General features: G+C 49.6%; 9 protein-coding genes across 9 annotated transcripts; 3 read left to right on the forward strand and 6 right to left on the reverse strand.

Moving 5' to 3' along the window:
- Positions 1-332: 332 nt before the first annotated feature.
- FMAN_01312 (putative dienelactone hydrolase family protein) lies at positions 333-1,466 on the reverse strand (the record flags this gene model as incomplete). The annotated part of the gene is made up of 6 exons (XM_041833341.1): positions 333-758; positions 812-937; positions 995-1,146; positions 1,205-1,245; positions 1,295-1,337; positions 1,403-1,466. 6 exons carry the CDS (start codon positions 1,464-1,466, stop codon positions 333-335), a joined length of 852 nt encoding a protein of 283 aa, XP_041676650.1.
- Positions 1,467-2,329: 863 nt separating this feature from the next.
- FMAN_01313 (uncharacterized protein) lies at positions 2,330-5,110 on the forward strand (the record flags this gene model as incomplete). Its single annotated transcript, XM_041833352.1, has 4 exons — positions 2,330-2,421; positions 2,508-2,951; positions 3,006-4,753; positions 4,812-5,110. 4 exons carry the CDS (start codon positions 2,330-2,332, stop codon positions 5,108-5,110), a joined length of 2,583 nt encoding a protein of 860 aa, XP_041676651.1.
- Positions 5,111-5,288: 178 nt separating this feature from the next.
- FMAN_01314 (putative 35 kDa ribonuclease H) lies at positions 5,289-6,308 on the reverse strand (the record flags this gene model as incomplete). Its single annotated transcript, XM_041833363.1, has 1 exon — positions 5,289-6,308. One exon carries the CDS (start codon positions 6,306-6,308, stop codon positions 5,289-5,291), a length of 1,020 nt encoding a protein of 339 aa, XP_041676652.1.
- Positions 6,309-7,230: 922 nt separating this feature from the next.
- On the forward strand, positions 7,231-9,249 carry FMAN_01315 (uncharacterized protein; the record flags this gene model as incomplete). Its single annotated transcript, XM_041833374.1, has 3 exons — positions 7,231-7,304; positions 7,381-7,583; positions 7,637-9,249. The coding sequence occupies 3 exons, from the start codon at positions 7,231-7,233 to the stop codon at positions 9,247-9,249; spliced, it is 1,890 nt and encodes a 629-aa protein (XP_041676653.1).
- A 618-nt stretch (positions 9,250-9,867) lies between these two features.
- FMAN_01316 (uncharacterized protein) lies at positions 9,868-12,594 on the reverse strand (the record flags this gene model as incomplete). The annotated part of the gene is made up of 3 exons (XM_041833385.1): positions 9,868-11,966; positions 12,026-12,271; positions 12,327-12,594. 3 exons carry the CDS (start codon positions 12,592-12,594, stop codon positions 9,868-9,870), a joined length of 2,613 nt encoding a protein of 870 aa, XP_041676654.1.
- Positions 12,595-13,670: 1,076 nt separating this feature from the next.
- On the forward strand, positions 13,671-14,327 carry FMAN_01317 (uncharacterized protein; the record flags this gene model as incomplete). Its single annotated transcript, XM_041833397.1, has 1 exon — positions 13,671-14,327. One exon carries the CDS (start codon positions 13,671-13,673, stop codon positions 14,325-14,327), a length of 657 nt encoding a protein of 218 aa, XP_041676655.1.
- A 609-nt stretch (positions 14,328-14,936) lies between these two features.
- FMAN_01318 (putative heat shock protein 70 (hsp70)) lies at positions 14,937-16,963 on the reverse strand (the record flags this gene model as incomplete). The annotated part of the gene is made up of 2 exons (XM_041833408.1): positions 14,937-16,827; positions 16,896-16,963. 2 exons carry the CDS (start codon positions 16,961-16,963, stop codon positions 14,937-14,939), a joined length of 1,959 nt encoding a protein of 652 aa, XP_041676656.1.
- A 2,866-nt stretch (positions 16,964-19,829) lies between these two features.
- Positions 19,830-20,645, reverse strand: FMAN_01319 (uncharacterized protein; the record flags this gene model as incomplete). The annotated part of the gene is made up of 1 exon (XM_041833419.1): positions 19,830-20,645. One exon carries the CDS (start codon positions 20,643-20,645, stop codon positions 19,830-19,832), a length of 816 nt encoding a protein of 271 aa, XP_041676657.1.
- A 736-nt stretch (positions 20,646-21,381) lies between these two features.
- FMAN_01320 (uncharacterized protein) lies at positions 21,382-23,616 on the reverse strand (the record flags this gene model as incomplete). The annotated part of the gene is made up of 7 exons (XM_041833430.1): positions 21,382-21,630; positions 21,686-22,137; positions 22,190-22,247; positions 22,297-22,335; positions 22,383-22,858; positions 22,913-23,295; positions 23,345-23,616. The coding sequence occupies 7 exons, from the start codon at positions 23,614-23,616 to the stop codon at positions 21,382-21,384; spliced, it is 1,929 nt and encodes a 642-aa protein (XP_041676658.1).
- Positions 23,617-23,721: the final 105 nt, after the last annotated feature.

The following is a 23,721-nucleotide window of genomic DNA, read 5'->3' on the forward strand; positions in this document are numbered from 1 at the left end:
TGGAAGTGAGACAGACGAACCGTAACGGCTGAGCAGTGTGTATTGAAAATAGTAATATTGGGGAGGTTATTTGGGACGGAACTGAATTTTTCTATGTTGGTATTCGGGTTACTTGAGAGACTAGAACAGTCATCTCCTTTCTTAGAAATCAGATTGGGTCGTCCGTATAAAAGACTGCGGATGTATCGGTTTATGAAACCCAGCCAGGGACTGCAGAGCAGCAGCTCTCAATATTCACGAAGTAAAGAATTTAGACTATTATTACACTTCAATCAAATATTTTGAGGATAATTGTTGTTTCGAAGAACATTGCGTCTCTGGAGGTTACTGACTTAGCAAACGTGCTCCGGGGGTGGGACATCACCGTCCTTTGCCCCCAAGTCTGTCTTGAGAACACGACCGAAGAGTTCCAGCAAAACCTCGAAGCAGACCTTGGTGATGGCAGGATCATAACGTCCCTTGCTTAGCTCGTCACGGATGAAGGCGTGCTGAGCCCACGCAAACTCATAGAAGCTGGTAGGGACACCAGCTTCGCGAAGCTTGGCACGGATTAGATCGCGACCAGCATCAGGGACATGAGTGTCCTTTACACCAAAGATCATGGCAACCTCTCCCTTGAACTTGTTGAAGAGATCGATGGTGTGGTTGCTGTTGGAAGGAGCGGTTGATGAAGTGTTGGGCGCATCATAAGGGCCGAGTGTACGGGAGTGAATATCAGTTGCGAAGTAGGCAACGCAAGCAGATATGCGAGGGTCGAGCTGTGTCGAGCTGTTGGTTAATATGAAGAGAAAATGCTAGGTGAAAGACTTACAGCAGCGCGAACGGCCAGATGGCCACCTAGACACATGCCTGTAGCTCCAATACGTCCTGTGCAGGTGGGAAGTGAGAGGAGGTAATCGACAGTGGCGTATGAGTCGGCATCATAAGACTCGAGGGTCTATCACAGTTAGTTATCGTAAGTGCAAGTTAGCAGTGCTGGCTGTCGAGTGAATACCTTTTCGATCTTGAACTTGTTGCCACGATCAGTGTCCTCGGCGTCGTACTTGAGGGGCTCAGGGCCGGTAAAGTCATGGTAAGATGAAGGTGCAGCGACGATGTAGCCTTGACCAGCGATCTGACGGGCGAAACGGGCAACAGGGCCAGTGACTGGAGAAGTAGAGTGAGCTTGCTGTGATATTGATGTGATTATAATGTGAGGACTTACCTTGGTAGATCTCGCTGAAGAGACTCACACCAGGGAAGCGTCTGAATGAAGGTCAGAATGACGCAGAGTAAGAGGATCTAGAAGACTTGCGCATTAGGATATCCAGGAATAGTGGGATGGAAGACAAAGATGCCTGGTCACGAGTGTAAGTAGGTAAGCTTCTCATGTCGCATATCGTGAGAGTTGAGCTGGACATACGCATAGTACCCTCCTTGCCATTGGCAGAGGTCGGGACATCGACGTGAGACTCTTTGATCAGCATTTTTCTTCCTTCAGGCCTGACGTTTTTGGGGGTTCAAAGTTGCAATATCTGAGGTTATAGCTGTTCAACCTCATATCATTATCAACTTCCCCTCGATGCCCCTCGGCGGGGTTACATATGTACATCCTTCAAGCGAGACGCCTCTGATTGGCCGAGGGCAACATCACTCAAGCTTCATAACTTGATCCGTCCGTTGTGGCACCCGGACCGATCCCGCCAGCACCCGCTACGTAGGTATAGAACCAGTCTCTACCATGAGTAAGCAGTAGTAAGTTCTTGTTAGCAGTAGAACGCAACTGATGACATGTCTTGCGGTGCGTGTCCTAGGGCAGCTGCTGCAGTACAATGTGACCGCTTTTTTAACACCGAATCACAGAAATAAACATGTGGCAGGGGTATAGCTAATTACCGTACAGCACCTGCATATGAGGAGTGATAGGGAGGTGCTTCAGTGGGACCTCGACTGCTAATCCGCCTTCGGACCGTCGAATCCCAGGGTAGAAGAGGTTCGTTCCAGCAATTTAGTACGTACCTCACAACCCCATCATTCGTCGTCACAAGGATCTATCCTGTCTTTCCTTGTCTCTGTCCAGGTGGTCACAACTTTTTGGTCGTCCGACTGCTCTAGTTATTTGCCCCAACAACTCTCGATCCTGTTTCTGACCCTTTTCTCCCTCTATACAAATTAAACCAAGGGACACTTCCTTCAGCATATATTCTCACGATAACATAAGTTCATCATATCGAGGGTCGCCACCCGTACTTTATCCACGGATGCACGCCCTAGCTCTCGAATAAACCACCTCTACCTGCACCCACTCACGCCTACTACATTTCTCCTTGATATATACCAATCGCATACCATGAACGGCCATTTCTCTGCCGTCGGCGAGGCGCCGGGGGCTGGAAGCTATGAGCACGGCGTCCAGGTTATCGACGAGGATAAGGAGTTCAAGTACGTACAGTACAGCTGTCGAGTTGTTCCCCGCCACTTTGTCACTCTTGATGTCTCCAGAACTAACTAACCCTACTACACTACAGCACTCACCTCAATGAGTATCTCAACGTTACCGATGTTGCTGCCTCTGGCTTCAATTACCATCTTATCTCCGTCTTCGGCTCCCAGTCGACCGGAAAGTCGACCCTCCTGAACAACCTCTTCGGCACCGACTTTTCCGTCATGTCAGAAACCGAGCGTCGACAGACCACCAAGGGTATTTGGATGTCCAAGAACAAGCGCGAGACGAGCGCAGGCACAAAGATGTCCGACAACATCCTTGTCATGGATGTTGAGGGCACCGATGGCCGAGAGCGCGGTGAGGACCAGGACTTTGAGCGCAAAAGTGCCCTCTTTGCGCTGGCCACCAGCGAGGTCTTGATCGTCAACATCTGGGAGCACCAGGTTGGTTTGTACCAGGGCGCGAACATGGGACTTCTCAAGACCGTTTTCGAGGTCAACCTGCAGCTGTTCCTCAAGGACAAGCAGTAAGCCAAGCTCTACGGTAACCCATTGCTTGCGCTGTTACTAACTCTAGCTAGGTCGACCCCCAGATCTCTACTCTTCTTCGTCATTCGCGATCATCTTGGCACCACACCCCTGGGCAACCTCCGAACCACCCTGATTCAGGACCTGACTAAGATTTGGTCGTCCATCTCCAAGCCTCAGGGGCTCGAGGGTTCGCGTATCGAGGACTACTTCGACTTTGGCTTTGCTGCCCTGCCCCACAAGATCCTTCAGGCTGATAAGTTCACCGAGGAGGTCCAGAAGCTTGGGTCGCGGTTTACCGCTGGACATCGACACGGCAAACCTGGTCTGCACGGTGACCAAGAACTCGAGGGTGGTCTCTTCCTCCCCGAGTATCACCGACGAATTCCTGCCGATGGTTTCTCCGTTTACGCTGAGGGCATTTGGGACCAGATTGTGAACAACAAGGACCTGGATCTGCCTACCCAACAGGAGCTTCTGGCTCAGTTCCGTTGCGACGAGATTTCTCGAGAAGTTCTGATTGACTTTGACGTCGTAGTCACGCCCCTTGAAGAAAAGCAGAGCGAAGCTTCCAAGCTCGGTGTCCCAACCGTTCTGCCCGACCTTGGCCTGGCTGGTAACGATGCTCGCCAGAAGTGCATCAAGGCCTTCGAGGTGCAGGCAAGCCGATACCATAAGGGGGTCTACGCCCGCAAGCGACACGAGCTCGAGGGCAAGATTGATACTCGCCTGAAGGCACTCTACCAGGGCCAACTGGCCGCTGCCCACAAAGCCGGTGTCATTGCTTTCGGCGAGGCTGTTGCCAACAAGGTGAAGGCTGGGCAGAAGGCTGGTGGTAGCTACGAATTTGCCGAAATTGTTGCCAACGAAAAGCGAAAGACACTGGATATCTTTGGTCTTGAGGCTCAGAGCTTGCTCATTGAAGGGGTCTCATGGACTAACTTCGAATCGCAGCTCAAGCTCTTTGAGAAGGAGCTTGACGAAGAGAGCGCTAAACTACGAAAAGAAGAAATGCGACGACTTGCGACCCGTGTCGAGCGCTGGGTCAGATCTCGACTTGGCGATGCCGTTGGTCTCGAGTTCAACAAGTTGGGCAGCGGCCGAGCCGGCGGTGGCGCCCCCGAAACCGGCGAGAAGCCTGACTCCGAGAAGGATCTCTGGGACAGAGTATGGAAAGTCTTCACGGGCATTGTCAAGGAAGCCGAGGTTCGATTTGCCGAGCGAGCTAAGAGCTTCGACGCTACTCAGGAAGAGGTTGAGATCGGCACATGGCGATTGCGCCGAAAGAGCTGGAACGCCCTTCGAGAAAAGATCGAGGAAGAGGTTATGGAGGGCAATATTCTGCTGAAGCTTCGAGAGAACTTTGAAGATAAGTTCCGATACGACGAGGCTGGTGTACCCAGGATATGGCGTCCCAGTGACGATATTGAGGGTATTTACACCAAGGCGCGAGAGTCTACTCTCACCCTTGTTCCTCTTCTCTCGAGATTCCGACTGTCGGAAACATATGGCCCCCCTGACTTACCAGGCTTCGTTGGACCTCAGCCCAACGGTGTCCAGGCTAGTGATGAGGAGGACCTCGCACCGATTGGAGGCATCGACGAAGAGGATGGCAAGAGCCTCGAGGAGGAGATGACGGTGCTCAGCGAGGGCAAGCGCCAGGACCTTGTTGTACGATTCAAGAAGACTGCCGATGGGGTTTATGTCGAAGCTAAGCGAGGTGCTATTGGTGGTGTTGCTCAGGTTCCTTGGTACTTTTATGGTTTACTCCTTGCCCTTGGCTGGAACGAGATATTGACTGGTAGGTTTTATCCGGCTATGATTGGCCTTTGTGCGTTTGCTAACAAACGGCGTTTCAGTTCTGCGAAACCCCTTCCTTTGCCTCCTTATCCTGGTCATCGCCGGAGGTACATATGTTGCGTACACGCTTAACCTCCTCGGTCCTATGCTCTCAATGGGCAATGCTGCTATGACACAGGGTGTCGAGATTGCGAAGCAGCAGCTCCGCGACTTTATTGCCAACTCCGATACAGCGCGTCAGGCTGTTGGCATGCCTGCGCGTGAGGACAGCGATAACATTAGCATGGATACTTTGGATAGCCGGGGCAAGAAGGCCAACACGACTTCAACGGAGAAGGATGACATTGACGAAATTTAATGCATAGGGGTTGTGTATGAGTCTGAGCAGTGGCGCCGGGCCTTGTCGAGTATGATTAGCGACCAGGATATAATGTCTACTGTAAAAATAAAAGGAGAATATGTTCGATTCATGCCCAAGTGATATCCAAAATTTGACTGTTTCAATAAATTCGTTCCCAAGTAGATTATAGGGGTATCTAGAATGCTTCCAAGCTAGCCGGCGTACCAAACCAATTACCCAACTCCGACGACTCCTTATCCTTGTCCCCCGAGGTGAAGTAATCAGTGAGCCTGCTCGTCTCACCGTCATCCTCAAGTGGCCACTCAACCTTGACACCATTTCCTTTGGCCTCAAGCATGTCCTTTGCTGTCCCCCAGCTGAACCGACATTCTGGTCCCCATCCGAACACAGGATGCATGTTGCCCTTCATCCAACCAACGCATCGTCCGTCAGATGGATAACCTGAGCCCCATGCCATGCTCTCACCGTCCTTCTCGTCTTCGTCTGCTCTCGCTTCAAAAAGAACTTCAAGCGCTGCATCACGAGTGACCTTTGCGCACACTGATGCAGCACTGACGCAGGCGTACAAACTATCGGCCTTCTTGGCAACCGTAATTTTGGCTGTGGGAAACACGCGCTGCAGCTTTGCTTGATATGCTGCTGGTTGGCCAATTGTATCAACGTAAATCTCCTGGATATTTACGCCAAGCGCATACACAGCCTTTATAAGATCGACCGTGGCGTCCATAGCTTGTGCATTGAGGTTGTAGGCATTTGTAGGTCGGTACATGTTGGCGCCGATGTCTCTAGCCGATAGTGAAGCCGTTGCCCAGCCACAAGAGTCGTGAAGATCCGAGCCAGGTGTGCAAAGTGTGCGCATAAGATCTGAGCGAACAGCAGGTGTGAGGACCTTTGAATCGTCAAAGTGATGCTTCTCGCGGAGTAGAGAATCAGAGAGATCTATAGGGAGGAAGAAGACGCCGTAGACCATGGGGCCGAGAACAGGGCCGCGGCCGGCTTCGTCGACACCGAGACAACATGGAGTTGCTGAGGAGGGGTCGGAAGGGTCGCTGGGGAGTAGAGAGGAGGGAACGGCGGAGAAGTGGTTGAATGATGAGCCTGAGAGAAGGGCTTCGCCATGGACTGAGGGTGGGATATAAGTTGTTGAGGAGCGGGTGACTGTCTCGGGGACGTCTTCAGCTGGTGAATCCGCCATTATGAGATATCTTATGGTAAAATGTATAGCTTATTATGTTGTAAGTTGAGTTTTGGGAACAGATTTGTCAATTGATCGTTTTGATGCCTCTGGTTGTCATGGAAGTTGAAGTAAAGAGAAAGTTGGTGGTAAGAGTTCCAGGAGACGCGTATAGACGCGTTAAGCACCCAGGCCCCATATTTTATATAGTGCCGTTGACCTATGCCTACAGGCACTTGACTACCACAACCAGCTTAAAGGCAGGCATAACAAGCTCCATGTTGTAAGTCGTGGGAGATATACGATTGGCTTGGCCTACTTCGAGTAAGCTAGAATTGTATTTGATTTTGCTGGAGTCATGTCATCTGATTTTGTCGTTGATGCCATTGAGAACAAGTAAACAAGCCACTGCACGCACTAAGGTAACTAATTCATTACAGCGCCACTATAAGTCAAGCCACATGCAGCGGTAAACTGAAAGTAATACTGGTAAGTTATCAAGTCAGTCACTTATTATGAACATAACAGATTGGCTGAGCTCCCGATTGAGTATCGATAAATGAAAATTGAATAATTTATCCCCGGCATAGCTCTTTCTTTATTACGAACTTCGCATACAGTTAAAGGACCGAGCAAGTTAGGGCGTAGGTATCATGCAACAGCATACTCCAGCCCACTGTGCTCATGTCAGATTTCACTGGTCAAATCAACTGTGACCCTCTGACACCCCCCCAGCTCCAGGCGGGGACCACTCGATTCCAATTACTTGGGCGCGCCGCTTAAAAGTCACCACCAAACAACATTCCCAACCGCGTCACCAGTCGCGTCTTTGTTTCCAATTCTCGTCGTATCGCACCCATACATTTTGACGCCGCTATAAGAGATTTCTTTTCACAAGAAGAACAAGAAGACGCAGCATACGTTTAGGAGAAAAATAATCAAAATGGCACCTCGAGGCGCAAGGCGCAGCGAAGTTGCTGAACCGCAAGCCATTTACAAGCTCGGCGAGCGTGGTCGGTAGGTCCATATTGCGCGTTTGAAGCGCAAAATTCTATTGTCCCCTGTATTGTGTAGGGTCTAATTGTCCTTGTAGCAAAACTGGTGTCGAGTTAATAGACACGGGTAATCGCGACGAATATGGCATGCAACCTTTGGACGACCTTCTTTCTTCTCCAGAAAAAGAAACCGGATCCGACCAAAGATACGATGACGAGGACGAAGCGCCAAATAACGACCAATACGAGAGCGGAGACGATGAAGACGAAGCCGGCAGTGAAGATATGGATATTGAAACAAGTGCGATCGCAAAGGCCTACAACCATAAGACGCATTGACTGACACCATTCTAGTTCCTGGGCCGGGACCTCAGACTGTACTTAGGGAAAATAGGCAGTATCCCATCCCTCGAAGTCGATCGCCCGTAAAGACTACATTGATGTCTTCCCCTCGACGAAATCCGAACCTCGAACATCTCTCCTCGCCTACCCGCCCACACTTTTCCAACGATCGCGACGCTACTGTGACCCGGAAAATCGATTTTGGAGCAAAGCCCTCTTTGCGCGGGAAAGCTACGGCGAATGGAGTCAACGGCGGCACTCATGAGGAGGAGGAGGACGCTGATGAAACGGAAGATGCACCTGAAGCCAGTGAAGCGGGCGACGTTGGGGACGACATGGACCTTCTCGATAAGTCTCTTGAATTGGTTGACGACCTGACTAGACACTCTTCAGAGCACGATTCAGAGCAGGAGTCGGAGCCAGAACCAGAGCCGGAGCCTGTTAAGACCAAAGCATCAGCCAAAGACAAGTCACAACGTGCAGAACCGGAACCCAAGAAACCAGGGAAACGAGGAAGGCCAGCGAAGGCCAAACCAGTCGAAGAAGAGCCCGCGGAGGAGGAGCCTGTTGAAGAAGAGCCTCAAGAGATCCAAGAGCCAGGCAAGGGCCGAAGGGGACGGAAACCGAAGACCGCTGTTCAACCTAAGAAGTCAGCCGCTCCCGAATCACGGAAACGACCAGCGCCAGAGGAACCAGAAGAGGCCGAGGAGCATGAAGAGCCTGATAACGAAGCCCCAGACCCCGAACCTGAGCCTGAAGAATCCCCCAGACAAGTCAAGAAACCGCGAACTGAAGCCTCGAAACCCTCAAAACCAGCCAAGTCAGCGCCAGCAGTCGAGCCAAAACCCAGGGGGAGACCTGATCGGAAACCTAAAGCACAGACCGCAGGTGATGTTGGGGACACATCAATTGCAGCAATTCAACATAGACCTCCGATGCCCAAGAAGCGAGGCCTGGTATCTGTTCGTCATAACCCCGACGAAGTTAAGACGACAAGATCTGGGAGACACTCATTCAAACCACTAAATTGGTGGGCAGGCGACAGGGTGGTTCAAGAGGAGGAGGAATTTAAGGATGTCTCCGGCCGTGATCGCTTCGTGTTGTCAACTATCAAAGAAATCATCCGCGCGCCTCAAGAAGAGCCGCCTGCAAAGCCTAGGACAAAAGCTCGTGGAAGGCCGAAATCCAAGCCTGTGCGAGAAGTTGAAGTGGTCGAGCCTGAAGAGTGGGAGCTGAATCCTGGTGTTGTCAACGCCGAGGTCATCTTGTGGGAGCCTGAGCACGAGACGAATCCTCCTGGAGACGAAGAACCAGTTGAGGTTATGGAGGATCGGGTCGCTATATCAGGTGAAGCTATTCAGACCCGTGTTGTGCAAAATGTATCTTTCCGCATGGCCAAGACGCTCACCACCCCTTTCATGGGTGCGGGTGTCGTTGATCTACCTGCTGGCTCTGAAAAGAGGCCAAAGAATTCGCGAAAGATGCACATGGTCTTCTTTGTACATACTGGAAAGGTGCTTGTCACTGTGAACGAGGCTTCATTCCGACTCAGCGCTGGAGGCATGTGGTTTGTTCCCAGAGGTGTGTCAACTTGCCCTCCCCTTTTCTCCCCAAAGGCCGAGTGACTAACTGTGGGTTAGGAAACTACTACAGCATAACAAACGACTACGATACAGATTCTCGCATATTCTTCACTCAAGGTTGTGAAATATCAGCTCAGCCAACAGAGCCCGATCAATCACAAATGTCCATGATGGCTTAGGACTAATTAATATAGTGAAGGCTGTGGGATGTCAATGGTGAACTATTGTCACTTTGTTTGATCATGATACAGGCGACGAGTGTACTTTTTTTTTTAAGCAAATGTTTACTTGGGAGCATCCTTGGAAGAAAAAGCATGAATACGGGGGTTCATTATGTCGGATTTGCCTTGAAGGAGACGCCCGTTCGTTGACCGGCTTCATGATTTATGTTCGATTAGGGGCTTTTCCAGTTGTATACCATTCATGACAGATGAAATTTCAATTTTACTGCAAGATTCTTGCAACCATATCTGAACCATGACACCACTGCTGATCTACTATGGGACGATAAGGATTGTTCATAAGCACCTTTCTGAGTCTTGGAAAACTCTTGTAGACTTCAATAAATCTCAGATATTCCTATTCTGATCTAGTATGGCAATAGTTAGAGAGGAGTCATCATAAATCAAAGCAATCCTTCCCAGAGTATGCAACCCGTGATTAAAACTCCTCGCTAAGAAGCTTCTTCAAAGTGGTCATTTCCTTATCCCACTTAGTGATCTTGGCTTGGCTATCCTCCAACTTGCGGAGCAAGAAGTTAATACGTCCTGCTGTCTCTGCTGTCTGACGAGGCAAGCTGCCCAGAAGAGCCAATTCGTTTTCAACCTTCTCGATTGAGCGAGCTTCAGCCTTGGACGAATCGTTGATAACATCATAGTCCATCCTGGCTCTAAGAACACGGTCCTGTAGAAGGACCGAAAAGGCAGCTTGGTGCAGAGGCTTGCTAGCCGTGATTGTCATGGGTCGGCCCTGGTGCGTCTTAACCGCGATTAGCTCGGCGCTGACGAGGCTATCAATGGCGGCATCGGCATTTGAGGCAGCCGCGGGTGCTGCAGAGGAGAATGGCGCAGAGAGTGTGACTTCGTTATAACGTAGGTTGGGGGTTTGAGCAAGCGACTTGATAAGATGCCAAGCTTGTTGAGAAGAGAATTTCTTGTCCTCAATCTCTGAAGACTTGCCAAGAAGGTAGATACGAACAATGTCAGTAGCTGTCTCGGAAACAATCTCTTCCATAGCTTGTTTGGGAGACTGCCCCGTTCGTAGGCGCCGGGCGAGAAACTCCAGATCTGTGAGACGGCCACCAAGAGTGTCGATACACTGGTCAAGCTCAAATATGTTTGGGCGTGGGATAGGTGACTTTTCAGTTTCTTCATCTCCTTGCTCCTTTCGTGCTTTCTCATCAGCGGCGAGTTGATCCTTGAGCCGGCTAAGAACAAAGTTCTTTGCAACTTCGGGGGCTAAATCACCAAGGGAAACAGTACGGAAGAGTCGGTCGGGCAGTGCTTTATCTAGGGGTTTCGAGTAGGCCGAGTCAGTAGTAAGGAAAATAACATGGGCGACGTTGTTTTGCACGACAGTCGCTGCCCACTCAGCTATCTTGTCGTAGATGATGCTGTTTTCCTCGCCCTTGTGGAGGAAATTATCAATGACGACAACAGGTCTACGCTCAGGATGAGCTTCCAGCCAAGCATCCTCAGACAGCTTGTAGTCGGTATCTTTCTTGTTACGCGAGCCAACAGCGACATCTTTGAGGGCGCCAGTAGTGGTCTGCATGATCTTAGTCAACTGAGACTCGAGAGTTTCCGAGAAGCCAGCCTTGACTCCCGTTGTGCTCTGAACAGCAAGATCGATCATACTGCTCATGCTGTTGGCCCACGAGAATACGGGACGATAGCCAACGGCTGTAGCAAGACGTTTGATAGTGCCCGCCTCGCCCCTGGCCTCGACAATGCGTCTGCAGTCGATCTTGAGCACGTTCTTTCGACCTTCCAAAGCTTGATCCATGACCATCTCAACCTTTCCCGAGCCCTTTGGTCCAGTAACAACGATGAATGTGTCAGATGTTTCATCAAGCCAGCCTTGCACTTTGTCGATTGCGTCCCGTCGGTGATTCCAGACTTCCTCGAGACCATCTCCCTTGGGTTTGGTTGATAAGCCAAAGTTGCCAGACTGTTTCTTGAACCATTTGTAAATTCGAGAGTCCTTGAACTCTAGAGAATGCTGAATGTGGAGCTTGATGAAGAATTCCCGGATAGGGTCGAAAATCAGAACCGAAAGACCAGCTACAAGAGCAGCAAAAACGGGTATCACAATACGTGGATGATTTGTCAACCAATTCCAAATACTGTGAGCCTTGACGCGTTTCTCGAAGGACAGGCGGAGCTTAGTTCCATTCTTGCCACCTCCCAGGACCTCGTTGACAATGAACCCATGCATACAGTTGCGAGCCATAATTGCGTCTCTTGTTACGGGAAACATGACATGGGCATACCGTGGCATGACCTTTGAGTCGGTTGGCTGTGGTATAATATCTGCGATTTTTCCATATTTGCGGAACAAAGAGTACAACGTTTCTTCGGGGAGCTCTTCAGGGGTGGTGCCGGGAATTGGGGGAACAAATTCGATTTTGATGAAGCTGGTTGGGTATCTGTACAGGTCTTCTAGCCATGGCGTGCCCTGTACGAGACGAGCGTTGACAGGGCGGAAGATGGAGAACCAAGGTTTTATGGGCTTTTCTTTCAGTCGACTTGCTAATTGAGCTGATAGATGAAGTGGGTTAGTAAATGCATAAGGTGAGTTCCAACAGGGCAAAATGTACCTTCAATTTCGGCAGGGTCTATGTTGGAGTCATGCATGAATTTGACATATGCACCTCCATCCTTGAGCCGTGGTAAGATCTCGGTCACTTTTATTGGTAAGTCTTCTGGAATAGCTGTCTTCACAAGGCGAATTGGGTCTAGAATCCCTAAAGAGGATGATTCGAAGCGCCTGAGTAAATCCGATACGTCGTTGTCCGACTTCCAAGGACGCATGAGAACGCTGCTGAGTTTGAGAGGAAAGATATCTGGTCTCCATGTCAGCTGACAAGCAGGCGATGGTTCGTCTATAAGGAGACTCACTATCGAAAAAGAGAATGGCTTCATTGGATTGTGTAGTGATATGGCCGCTTTTGTCAGCACCTTCTTCAGGTGCAATTGGGGGAACCGCATCCTCGGGGTTGACGACTGTGCTCTCCCACACACGACTAACGGGTCGGTTTATCGCATTTTGGCCGAGCCGTTGTCGAAGAGAAGCTGCTGCGAAGCCACATCCGAGGGATCTCGATGATATGAGGGGCCGGCGGGCTGCGAAAAGCGCCGCCGTCGCAAGACCTCGGCTTGGAATCATGATGCTTCGATCCCAACAGCGCGCATACTGCAACAAGTCAGATTGGGAGAGTGAGGGAATTCTCAAGTTCGTGAAGAGATCAAGTTTGTTAATTTAGGTAGGGTAGAGAATTGTTGGCAGGAAGGGCTAGCTTGGAGCTGTCGCATTGCAGCTAGCTTCCTCCAATGAGGTCATAAGCTGAGAATGGCAGTTGAGCCTCAGCCTGGACTGCCTTGAGATGAGAAGCTGCTATGAAACACGTTGTATGGCTAACAATGCATTATTCTTCTTATCGGAGATTTAATCTAAGACTTAGGTAGAAATACTATTGTGATAGAAATATATACCTACATATACCTCAAAAAAGTATCTGTTTCCTTTTTGGCCAGCGGCTGAAATGCCTACCCATGCGAAGATCAACCCCACCAAGCAATTAATTTATGATCCGATCCATGATATAGAGAGATCACGATAATGCTTCAATTACCTCACGAAACTTGCTCATGAATACTTTTATTTAATTCTGAATATGCCAGGAAGGTTAGGGAATTACTTTTTAGAGCTTCCCGCTCGTAGTAGTCTTTGTTAACCTCCCATCAGAAGACAGTAGAGTGCTAGGTAGAGAAACACATAAAGCCTGGTCATCACAGCAGACATCAAGCCCTTCACGTACATATGTGAGATCGCAGCATAATAGCTAGGCTCATGAAAGTGTATACGAAAACTTAGAATATCATACTGATTATTATTCTAGAAGAATTATGACATGATAAATCTGAAGTCCCTTGTTGAGCAGATCTCGTCGGGAATACGGCAGATCTATTTTTCCTCGGCATCCCTCTAGGCGTCTCATTTCATGACCCGAATCTCCAATATCCAGAACAATCTGCGCTCCACCAACAAGACTCAAGTAAGATTAGATCGCTCCTATCCAATTGGAAAGTCGGTTCTCTATCAATCAAGATCGAGGCTTCAACCACGCCAATCCCTTGGATACTTTCCCTTCTATCTCCACCAAATTCCGAGCTTTTTCGCATCAACCATCACGAGACTCAAACAAGATATTCAGCTGAATCGACGACTTATAAAACGTCGCAATGGGTTGGCTATGGTCTTCAACACCTCCCAGCGAGGGCAAGTCAGCTGCGCCTGTCAAAGAGGCTCCTCCTGTCACATCAACATCAACAACCGCAACCACAACTTCAGACCCTTCAACATCAGCCCCGTCCAATTCCAATACCGATCCCGAAATCCAAAAGTTCATCGACCTATTTGAAGCTGAAAAGAACGCAAAGCCCTCCGCAACAGAAGACCAACAACAACAAAACTCCTCCTCTTCCAAATTGCCATCGTGGCTCTCTCTCAAGAAATCCACACGCTCATCCACCCCTACACCCGCCGATATTCCTCCCCGCGACGCCCTGTCCGAAGCCCTGCTCCCTACGGACATGTCCTGTCGTCAGGCTTTCGACCAAGCATGGGCATGCAACTCTATGGGCGGACAATTCAATGCCGTGTATCGCTACGGTGAGATGAGGTCATGCAGTGAGCATTGGGATGACTTCTGGTTCTGCATGCGTACCAAGAGTTACTCTCCTGAGATGCGGGAGAAGGCTATCAGGGATTATTATCGTGCGAAAGAGTTTACAAAGTATGGCCCTGGGAAACCGAGTAGTGAAGATGTCTGGGAGAGTAGAGAGGGCAAGGTACCAGAAGGGACAGTATTTAATGAACCTGTTGAGCCACGAAATTGATCACCTTGCTCCTGTATTAATAGAAAACTCCCAATTTCGCAACCCAAGATATGTAATCGTCCTCGAACGGCTGCTAAAGGTTGTTACCCTTTCCTGAGAGTAGATGGTCTGGATCTTACAGGCCATTTAAAGACGTCTTGGCAGCGTGCTGTCAACACACCAATAAGGATTCTCATGATAGGTGCCTAAAACACGACAATACCTCTACATATCTCGAAATATGTTCTTCGAGTCCTTTGACATATGTATGTGGCCCAACACATCACCATCTGTGAAGTTGAACAGTTATTAAAATATGAAGGGTTTGAATGGCGATATCAAGGTTCTAAGAACCAGGGATGTAATCGGTAAGTACTGTATCAGTAACAATGATCAACATGTCACAAAGCAAGAGGCGAGGTAGTTATTGTGAATATCTTTGATTCATCGATTCATTAAAATACATTGGGTAAAAACCACCGAGCTTTTTCATAACCGTGAAAGTCGCAAAAACAAAACAGAAAAATCTAATCGCATCATATCATCCCATGAGACCCCTAGCCTCCGCATTGTACCATTCGACACAAGACAACTCTAGAAGTCGAGACTGATGTTGGGGTATCAAAGAATTTAGTCGACCTCCTCGACGGTGGGACCATCGTCACCACCGGCACCGGGAGCACCACCAGGGCCGCCAGCACCAGGGAAACCACCGGGACCACCGGGCATGCCACCAGGAGCACCCTCACCACCAGCTCCGTAGAACTTCATCATGATGGGGTTGGCCTTGCCCTCGAGCTCCTTCTGGTGCTCCTCGTACTCCTCACGAGTAGCCTGCTGGTTGTCGTCGAGCCACTGGACGACCTTGTCGATCTCGGCAGTGAGAGTCTCCTTGTCGCTAGCCTCGATCTTCTCCTCGACCTTGGGGTCGGAGAGGGTGTTGCGAAGAGAGTACGCGTACGATTCCAATCCATTCTTGGCAGCGACACGCTTGCCCTCGGCCTCATCCTCCTCCTTGTACTTCTCAGCATCGTTAAGCATGCGCTCAATCTCCTCCTTGGACAGGCGGCCCTTGTCATTGGTAATGACAATCTTGTTGGACTTGCCAGTGCCCTTCTCAACGGCGGAGACGTTCATGATACCGTTGGCATCAAGATCGAAGGTAACCTCAATCTGGGGAACACCACGGGGGGCAGGGGGGATACCAGTGAGCTCGAACTTGCCCATAAGGTTGTTGTCCTTGGTGCGTTGACGCTCACCCTCGTAGACCTGGATAAGAACACCAGGCTGGTTGTCGGAGAAGGTGGAGAAAACCTCGGACTTCTTGGTGGGGATGGTGGTGTTGCGGGGGATAAGCTTGGTCATCATACCACCAGCGGTCTCGATACCGAGAGAGAGAGGGGCGACATCGAGAAGCAGGATCTCGTTGGTGGCCTTGCTGGAGGTGTCACCAGAGAGAATCGCGGCCTGGACGGCGGCACCGTAGGCAACAGCCTCATCGGGGTTGATGGACTTGTTGGGCTCCTTTCCGTTGAAGTAGTCGGTGATGAGCTTCTGGACACGGGGGATACGGGTAGATCCACCGACGAGGACAATCTCGTGGACGAGGGACTTGTCGATCTTGGCGTCGGTAAGGACACGGTCGACGGGCTGGATAGTGGATCGGAAAAGATCCTGGCAAAGCTCCTCGAAACGAGCACGGGTGATAGAGGTGTAGAAGTCAATACCCTCGAAGAGAGAGTCGATCTCGATCGAGGTCTGAGCAGAGGAAGAAAGTGTTCGCTTGGCACGCTCGCAAGCAGTTCGGAGACGTCGCAGGGCGCGGACGTTGGTGCTCAGGTCCTTTTTGTGCTTTCTCTTGAATTCGTTTACGAAGTGGTTGACCAGACGGTTGTCGAAGTCCTCACCACCCAAGTGAGTGTCACCGGCGGTGGACTTGACCTCGAAGATACCCTCCTCAATGGTAAGGAGAGACACATCGAAAGTACCACCACCAAGATCGAAGATCAGGACGTTGCGCTCGCCCTCAACCTTCTTGTCAAGACCGTAGGCAATGGCGGCAGCAGTAGGCTCGTTGATAATTCGGAGAACGTTGAGACCGGCGATGAGACCAGCATCCTTGGTGGCTTGACGCTGAGAATCGTTGAAGTAGGCAGGGACAGTAACAACGGCGTTGTTGACAGTCTCGCCGAGGTAGGACTCAGCGGTCTCACGCATCTTGGTGAGGATCATAGCAGAGATCTCCTCGGGGGTGAAGGTCTTGGTCTCGCCCTTGAACTCGACCTCGATGTTGGGCTTGCCACCCTTGTCGACGATCTTGAAGGGGAAGTGCTTCATATCGGCCTGAACCTCAGCGTCGGCGAACTTGCGACCGATCAATCGCTTGGCGTCGAAGACAGTGTTCTGAGGGTTCATAGCGACTTGGTTCTTGGCGGCATCACCAATCAGACGCTCGGTGTCGGTGAAACCGACGAATGAGGGGGTAGTTCGGTTACCCTGGTCGTTGGCGATGATATCACATCTGGGGAAAATAGTTAGCGTCATGATCCTAATGCAACTCATAATGGATTTTTTTGGTATAAAACTTACCGGTCCTCACGGAAGATACCCACGCAAGAGTACGTGGTACCCAAATCGATACCGACGGCGGGAGCCATATTGTGTGATGTGTGTGGTGTTGTGTGTAGAATGGGTGAAGATTATGTCGTAGAGTAGGAGGGGAAAAAGGAAAAGAAAATCGCAGTTGCTTCAATGGAGGATCGTGGGTATTTGAAGACTTTTGAGAGGGTATTTGAGTGTGATGATGTTGTGAGAAAGAAAGACGGAACAGAGCAAGTTGAGCAAAAGGATCTAAATAAAGGCGGGTGCCAAGGTTCGATGCGGTTCTGCGCTGTTCCAAAGGAGCCCACTTTGGAGAGCTTCTCTGGTGTTGCAGGGGGGTCTACCACTTTCTGGGCGCTGCTAGGCGTTGCTGGGGGGCGTGCTTTGGAGGGGCGAGGGGTCTGAAGAAGCGTCTAGCAGATGCGTGCACCTGGCAGACAGGCAGATCTGGGTTTGCCCCACTAAAAAATTGCGTCTCCCAAACGATGCGCAACCTGAGATGGATCTTTGATTGCTTCTGGCTGATTCCTGATTGAGGTATCAAGACACAAGAGCTCATCGTGTTTATTCCCGTAGCTTCCGTCTCTTCTCTCTAGATCTCACAGCTTCTCCTGGTATCCCGTGTCCTGTGCCTGATTGTCCTGTGCTCTCATCTCACTGATGTCATGTCCTCATAAACTTTTTGCTTCCCAAATCTTCCAGCGCGGGGCATCCGGGCAGGGGTTGGAGCTTCATGTCCTGGTTACATTCCTTACAGTGCAGACATCACCTCGACATCCGTATTGACTACTTTTCCCCACCAATCGACCTCATTGGACGGGTAGCTCCCTCTTCGTGCCCCTCCTCAGACGGCGCTCCCTCATGTTGTGTCGCTCTTCTCTCGCTGGGGTTTAGCACTGCGAAAACTCTAGATTGCCTCTTCATCATGGAGCGTCATAACGGAATCTAGATAATGTTGTGGCAATCACTAGGAAAATTCTGATAATTTTGGCAAAGTCGGCTTATCGATATTTGCTCCGAAACAGTCAAGCATGCGCCTATCCTCCAACCAGAGAGAGATCAGTTCTTTGATGCCTTGCCTTGGTATCCATTGGCGGGTGTCCATGTGTTGGCTACCGCTACCTGAGTCAGCTCAACTGATTGGATTGCACAGCGTGTATTCGCGATGCGGCAGGCCTGTTTCCTGCTTGGTGATGCTTCAATAGTGGTCCACGTCTACAGTAGTATCATACGTTATCTTCTCACAGTGCCATGGCCGTTGACTGAATACATCAATCGCATAGCGTCTCTCAGTCAGATGTCTACCTCCCAAGCATGTACAGTGACCAATGCTTACTGCGGGATTCATCATCGCCAACAACCCTGCCTGTATCTCGATCATAGATAGACTAGTCTATCAGGCTGAAATCGATATGACCTTGTACAACCAGCCAACATTGAAGCTCAATTGCTCGCCGTAAGTCGATAACCGTGATGAAAGCATATGATCTTTACGCAGTTGACCCCGTTATTTTTCTCCGGGTGGATCCAAATCTCCAAACTCTTCCTTTGTTGTCTTTCCTTTCCGTTGCCTCCATCTTTTCAACAAGCTGACCTCGTCTTCCTAGCGCTTCCACGGCCCTCTGCGAATCCACTTGGGCTCGCAACACCCCAGGGCTGAGGCGTGGCGTAGGAATTCGAGGGCCCCTCTGCCCAGTTAGCTTTTTATCTGGGCATGTTGGTTGTCAGGCAACCGGCAGAACCCCTGAGGCCCAGTTCAAGCTATTGCATGTGTAATCAGTCTCGTCGTTGGGCTTCGGGTTTAACAGCGGCAGCCTCATCAAGCCACCAACTGTGCCTTACAGCTTAGGTACAACTGGTAGACAGGTAGCTCAGAGCACAACAGCTCATCCTGACAGGGAAATCGTGGTTCCAGCTGTTGTTTGCAATCGCCTCATTTCACTGTCTTCCTCATTCTTCTGCCTTCTCTAACTATGGGTCAATTGCCTCGCCGCTTCTGTTCTCGCTTGGAGGCGACCCCAAACAATTGGATCGTATGTGGGGTTCCATGTCGTGATTAGCTCCATCTAGAAACCGGCTTCTCTGTGTGCATGGTTAGCTGGCCCTGGGGAGCAAGAAAACGCAGGACCTTAATATGGGCTGTCAAAATAAATTGAGTAAAAGGCATTTTAAGCTTAGTAAATACACCCTAAACTTATGCTAAGTTACTAAGTCTTTTTGTCAATTAGGATTAAAGTCCTGAGTTTTCTTTCCTCCTCTAGGTAGGCTGGATCCTCGCTTCTGACTTGCATCTACCCTGGAGCTTCCAACACCCGATTTGGGATATTTAGACAGCATTATGATGAAAGACATCCTCAGGTCTGCTGATTTCCCTGTGATAGATCGAGATGGGGCACATAGGTTTTCGAATTGTTGCTGTAATATTCGGTGTGACTCTTTTCGAATATGCTTCTTCAGGCTATAACTATAGCCAGCCAATTGTTCATCATTGTGATGCCTCAACCGCGACATTATCAGACACCTGATTGTGTTTAGAGTTCACTACTCAACGTCAAGGAACGGTAAATATGAACTGGATCTAGGGGCATAAGCTCAAGGTATTTGCTAAAAGTTAGCCTGACATTGTAAACTGCTATCAAGCTATAGCAGTGATCCGTTGCACACGAAGCAACCACACATTGGAACAGTAATGGCATATGCAACGCAACTGATATAAGTCTCGAAAGCTCTATTCTAAATATACCTACACCGTCCCCACACGTCAAGATCCATCCAAAACATATAGTCTTCCCGTCCCCTGTCGGTACTTGCTAGGTAAGAGCATCCAATGGGGGCAGAGCTCATGTGAGACTACCTACAGACTGAGGTATCTATGTGGTTCTTCTCGTCTATTTACTTCGCTTATATTCAAGACCAGGCTATTCATTGCCTCGCAATGAACCCCGGCAGATCGTGTTCTTCGATCATAAGCATTGACTTATCCGCCATCCTCGAACTCGTCTCGGTTGCTGATCCACCCAAGAAACCATTCCATATCTTCTGCATCACGTTATCTGTGCTCAACAACTTACTTCCCTTCAAAGCCTCCTCATCCTTTTCGCCTACGACCAGCAGGACCTTCTTCGCAGCAGGAAAACCATCGACAACGTGCCACAAGCATCCAAACACCTGATCACTTTCCTGTTCTGCATAGCCGAGCTCCGAGAGCACGCAGGCGAGATGCTTGACCCTGCGGGTGTCTTCCCGTCGTAAGAAATACACCATTGCCGAGTTGAAGCCGTAGATGTCATACGCCTCTAGTTCACCTGCAAGATATACAGCGTCAAGGGCGAAATTGAACCACACGCGCGGCGGTTCAGATACGGGCGTGTCTGAAAGGAGCTTGGATATGCGCCAGCCAAAGGCAAGCTCATAATGCTGCAAGGCTAGATATCGCGCCTCGCGGTTGATGTGCAACAATACAGGCACCGATCTGCCACGCGACCGCTGATTTAGTTCATCAAGTCTTTGATCAAGCCGTTCGTCGCGCTGAAGACAGCAGACGACGATAATGCGGGGTTGAATGAGGCATGACCATATTCGTAGACGCAGCTCAGGCGGTAGTTGTGCGAATTGAGGAAATGCGGTGAGAGTGGATGACGAGTTGACTTGTGAGGAGAGACCATCATCAAAAGTGCGAAACTCGAGCCAAAACGTCGGATTTGGGCTCTGCTCTTCCTCGGTACTGATATCGCTCATATTTATTATTAGTTACAAGGGTATCGGTCAATCGGCTCAAAGAGGTGGCCTAGACGATACGATACGAGCTGATTGTAGAGGATTCAAAAGAATGACAAAGCGAATGATCTGTGATGGTTAGTGGGGTGAAGAGAAGTGAAGAAAAGGGAGAGTTTCCCTGCAATAATTCCTAGATTCAAGGTCAGGCCATTTATCTCCGCGAACTTCCACTATCTCGGCGAATCACTGTTTGGTTTCAAATTGGATCCAGATACGCGCAAGCCGTTGGTGATTCGCGGATATGAACATTCATCTTCATCCCTCGGCGATTTCAAAGAATTTGGATTCTGGTACTCATTCAAACACAAGGCCCTTCGAAACTTAGCTTCTTCTATAATTTAGATTATTCGATTATCTCCTTACCGAGAGTGATGCCGCCTGGGAACCTCTCCTACCCCTTCACCAGTGGCTAAGAGAAAGACCCATAGTTGAGAGAAGCTCGAGATATATTCTTGTATCTATAGAAAATATTAAAAGATTACACAGCATATGACAAATTAGTAACTTGAATCACATTCTGGGACTGCATGCAAATACGACAGTGATGGCTCAATACACCTAAAGGCATGAGCCTGAACGACGATGATTGAGTCTATTTCAGTTCTATATTCATATAGGAAATTCAAAACGCTAAATCATGTCCAACTCTAGCATCTTCTACCTGCTTGAAGCTTCATCTCTCGACCTTCCCAGGGGCTTATACCTGATGAGAACCCTGCAAGGGTCTCGAGGCGTTGACGCTCTGATCAGAAGCTACAGCTTCTGACCATGCTCCACTATGCGAGCTGTTGAGCCTGTATGCATTCTTCTCGATCTTCAACTTTTCCTGACCTCGTACTAGCTTGAGTAGATACGAACCCTTCACCACGATGTCCGTAGGACCATCCTCTCCAGGGGGACCTTGTCCAAGCTTGACGTTTCCAATGAACCAAGTAATTGGGAATGCCTGATCCTGAATTAGTTCCCACCCAAGGCATGAGAAAAAAAAACCGAAAACTTACCAGTGCGACGAGAGGAGTGATGGCGACAAACGCCCAGACAACACCCATCTTGGCTTGATGAACAGCCTGTTCATTTGCTGCACCACCAGACGAAGAATGTACGCTGCTGAAGTCGCTATGCGAGTCCAGCCCAGAAGTGTTGTTGAAGACTGTAGACATGATAGTCAAGCCGATAGTACCACCAAAAGGGATGGCAACTGCCATGAGTCCAATGACGGAGGCGCGCAAGTGTCGAAAAAGACCAATGCCGTGAAGTGGCGAAGCCATGAAACGCATACCACTGCCGCAACCAACAAGGGCCATCATTCCATAGATGACGCTCAGTCTGTTCGCGTAGATAGCCCAAGCAAGGACGCCCAGACCGACAGCTTCGATGAGTGTTCCTAGAAAGATACAGGGAAACGTCATGCGAGGCCACTTGTTACACATGAAGGAGCAGATATAAACACCGACTATGAAGGTATCAGTACGTAGTTCGAGTTACAAACATCATATGGAACGAACCTCCAAGACCAGGGACAAAGTAGAGAAGTTGGACACCAGCCTTGTCAGAGTCGTAGCCCTGAAAACCGTTAGCAAGAGAGTCGTGTGCGATTTTGAATAACACTTACTCTGACTGCAATGAAGTAAATGTTACAAAAATAGAGCACCTGAAAAAGTCAGCAAGGGAACGACCAACGGTAAATGATAATCTCACAGCATACATGCCAATTCCTGTGGCACACTCGCAATAGAAAAGAAGTCCAATATCACGATTTGAGATTAGTTCCCAAGGGAGCATTGCTCTTTGCCAGGGTAGCTTCTCGGCCATGGTATTTCCAGGAGCAAGAAGATACTCCCAGTAGCAGAAAACGCCGGCAAAGATGATACCAAGCACCAGAGGAACAATGACAGCGGGTGATGACCAAGAATATGTCGCACCGCCCCAAGTCAAAGCCAAGATAACGAGACCAAAGCCAAAGATGAAAAGAAGCTGGCCACCAATATCAACAGTCTTGAGTCGAGCGACGAATTTCGTTCGTCGGCCAGTTTCAGCGGTCTCGTTGAGCTCAGGGATGGGCTGAGGACCGAGGAGCTCCTTGCGTAGGACAAAGAAGACTATGACCAGAGCGACGGCGGCAATAGGGAGGTTGATGGCAAAGCACCATCTCCAGTCAGCATTTGTGAGGTACCCTAAGCTGATGTTAGCTGGATTCAAAGAGTAGACTAGACTTGGTATGGTCTTACCACCGATGACTGGGCCAAGTCCGTACGAGACACCACCGACGAGTGAGAAGATGGCCCAGTTCTTTGCGTTTTCTTGCAAAGAAACTCTATCAGCAAGAATAGTGCGAACAACGACATTGAGGCCAGCCGCGGCGAGTCCCTGAAATCCACGACCAAGGAGCAGAACTGGGAAGGCATTCGTAGGGGCCCCAGTGCACAGCGCACTACCGATGAGCATGAGAATAATGGCAGCATTGATAGAAGCATTGCGACCAAATACATCAGCCATTTGAGCCCAGAAGGGGATGAATGCCGCAGATGTGAGGTTGAATGCTGAGACAATCCAGTTGAGCTGTGATATCTCCCCGAAGTCCGACGCAATCCATGGAAGGGCACTGGCGATGCTGTTTCAAAGTGTCAGTTTCATTCTGCAACTTTCGCATCTTTTCATACATTGTAGAGTCGAGTGCTTGGAGGGCAAAGGGTGCCACTAGGCCTAGGATAATCTTCCATCGATATATCCTTGCAGCCTTCTTTTCTGATGCACATGCAGCACATTTCCCAGACGAAGATTCATACGCTTCCATATGTCGACATTGCGGTTGCTGAGGTGCATGCTTCGTAGCGTCAGACCCCGTTTCTTGCAATTCCATTGGCGCTTGGTTCGTTTGCGCCTGTTTACGCTGCTGATTGGCCTTGATGGCCTTTCGAGCTAATGAGATCATAGTGATGAGGAGAATGTGAGAGGAGGTGATCGAGAGCTGTACCAGCAAAAGGCTGAGGTATCGTTCACGGTCGAAGAGATTGAGTGAGTATCTGAGGATATTAAA

This window comes from Fusarium mangiferae, assembly GCF_900044065.1.
Source record: "Fusarium mangiferae strain MRC7560 genome assembly, contig: FMAN_scaffold001, whole genome shotgun sequence".
Classification (NCBI taxonomy): Eukaryota; Fungi; Ascomycota; class Sordariomycetes; order Hypocreales; family Nectriaceae; genus Fusarium; species Fusarium mangiferae.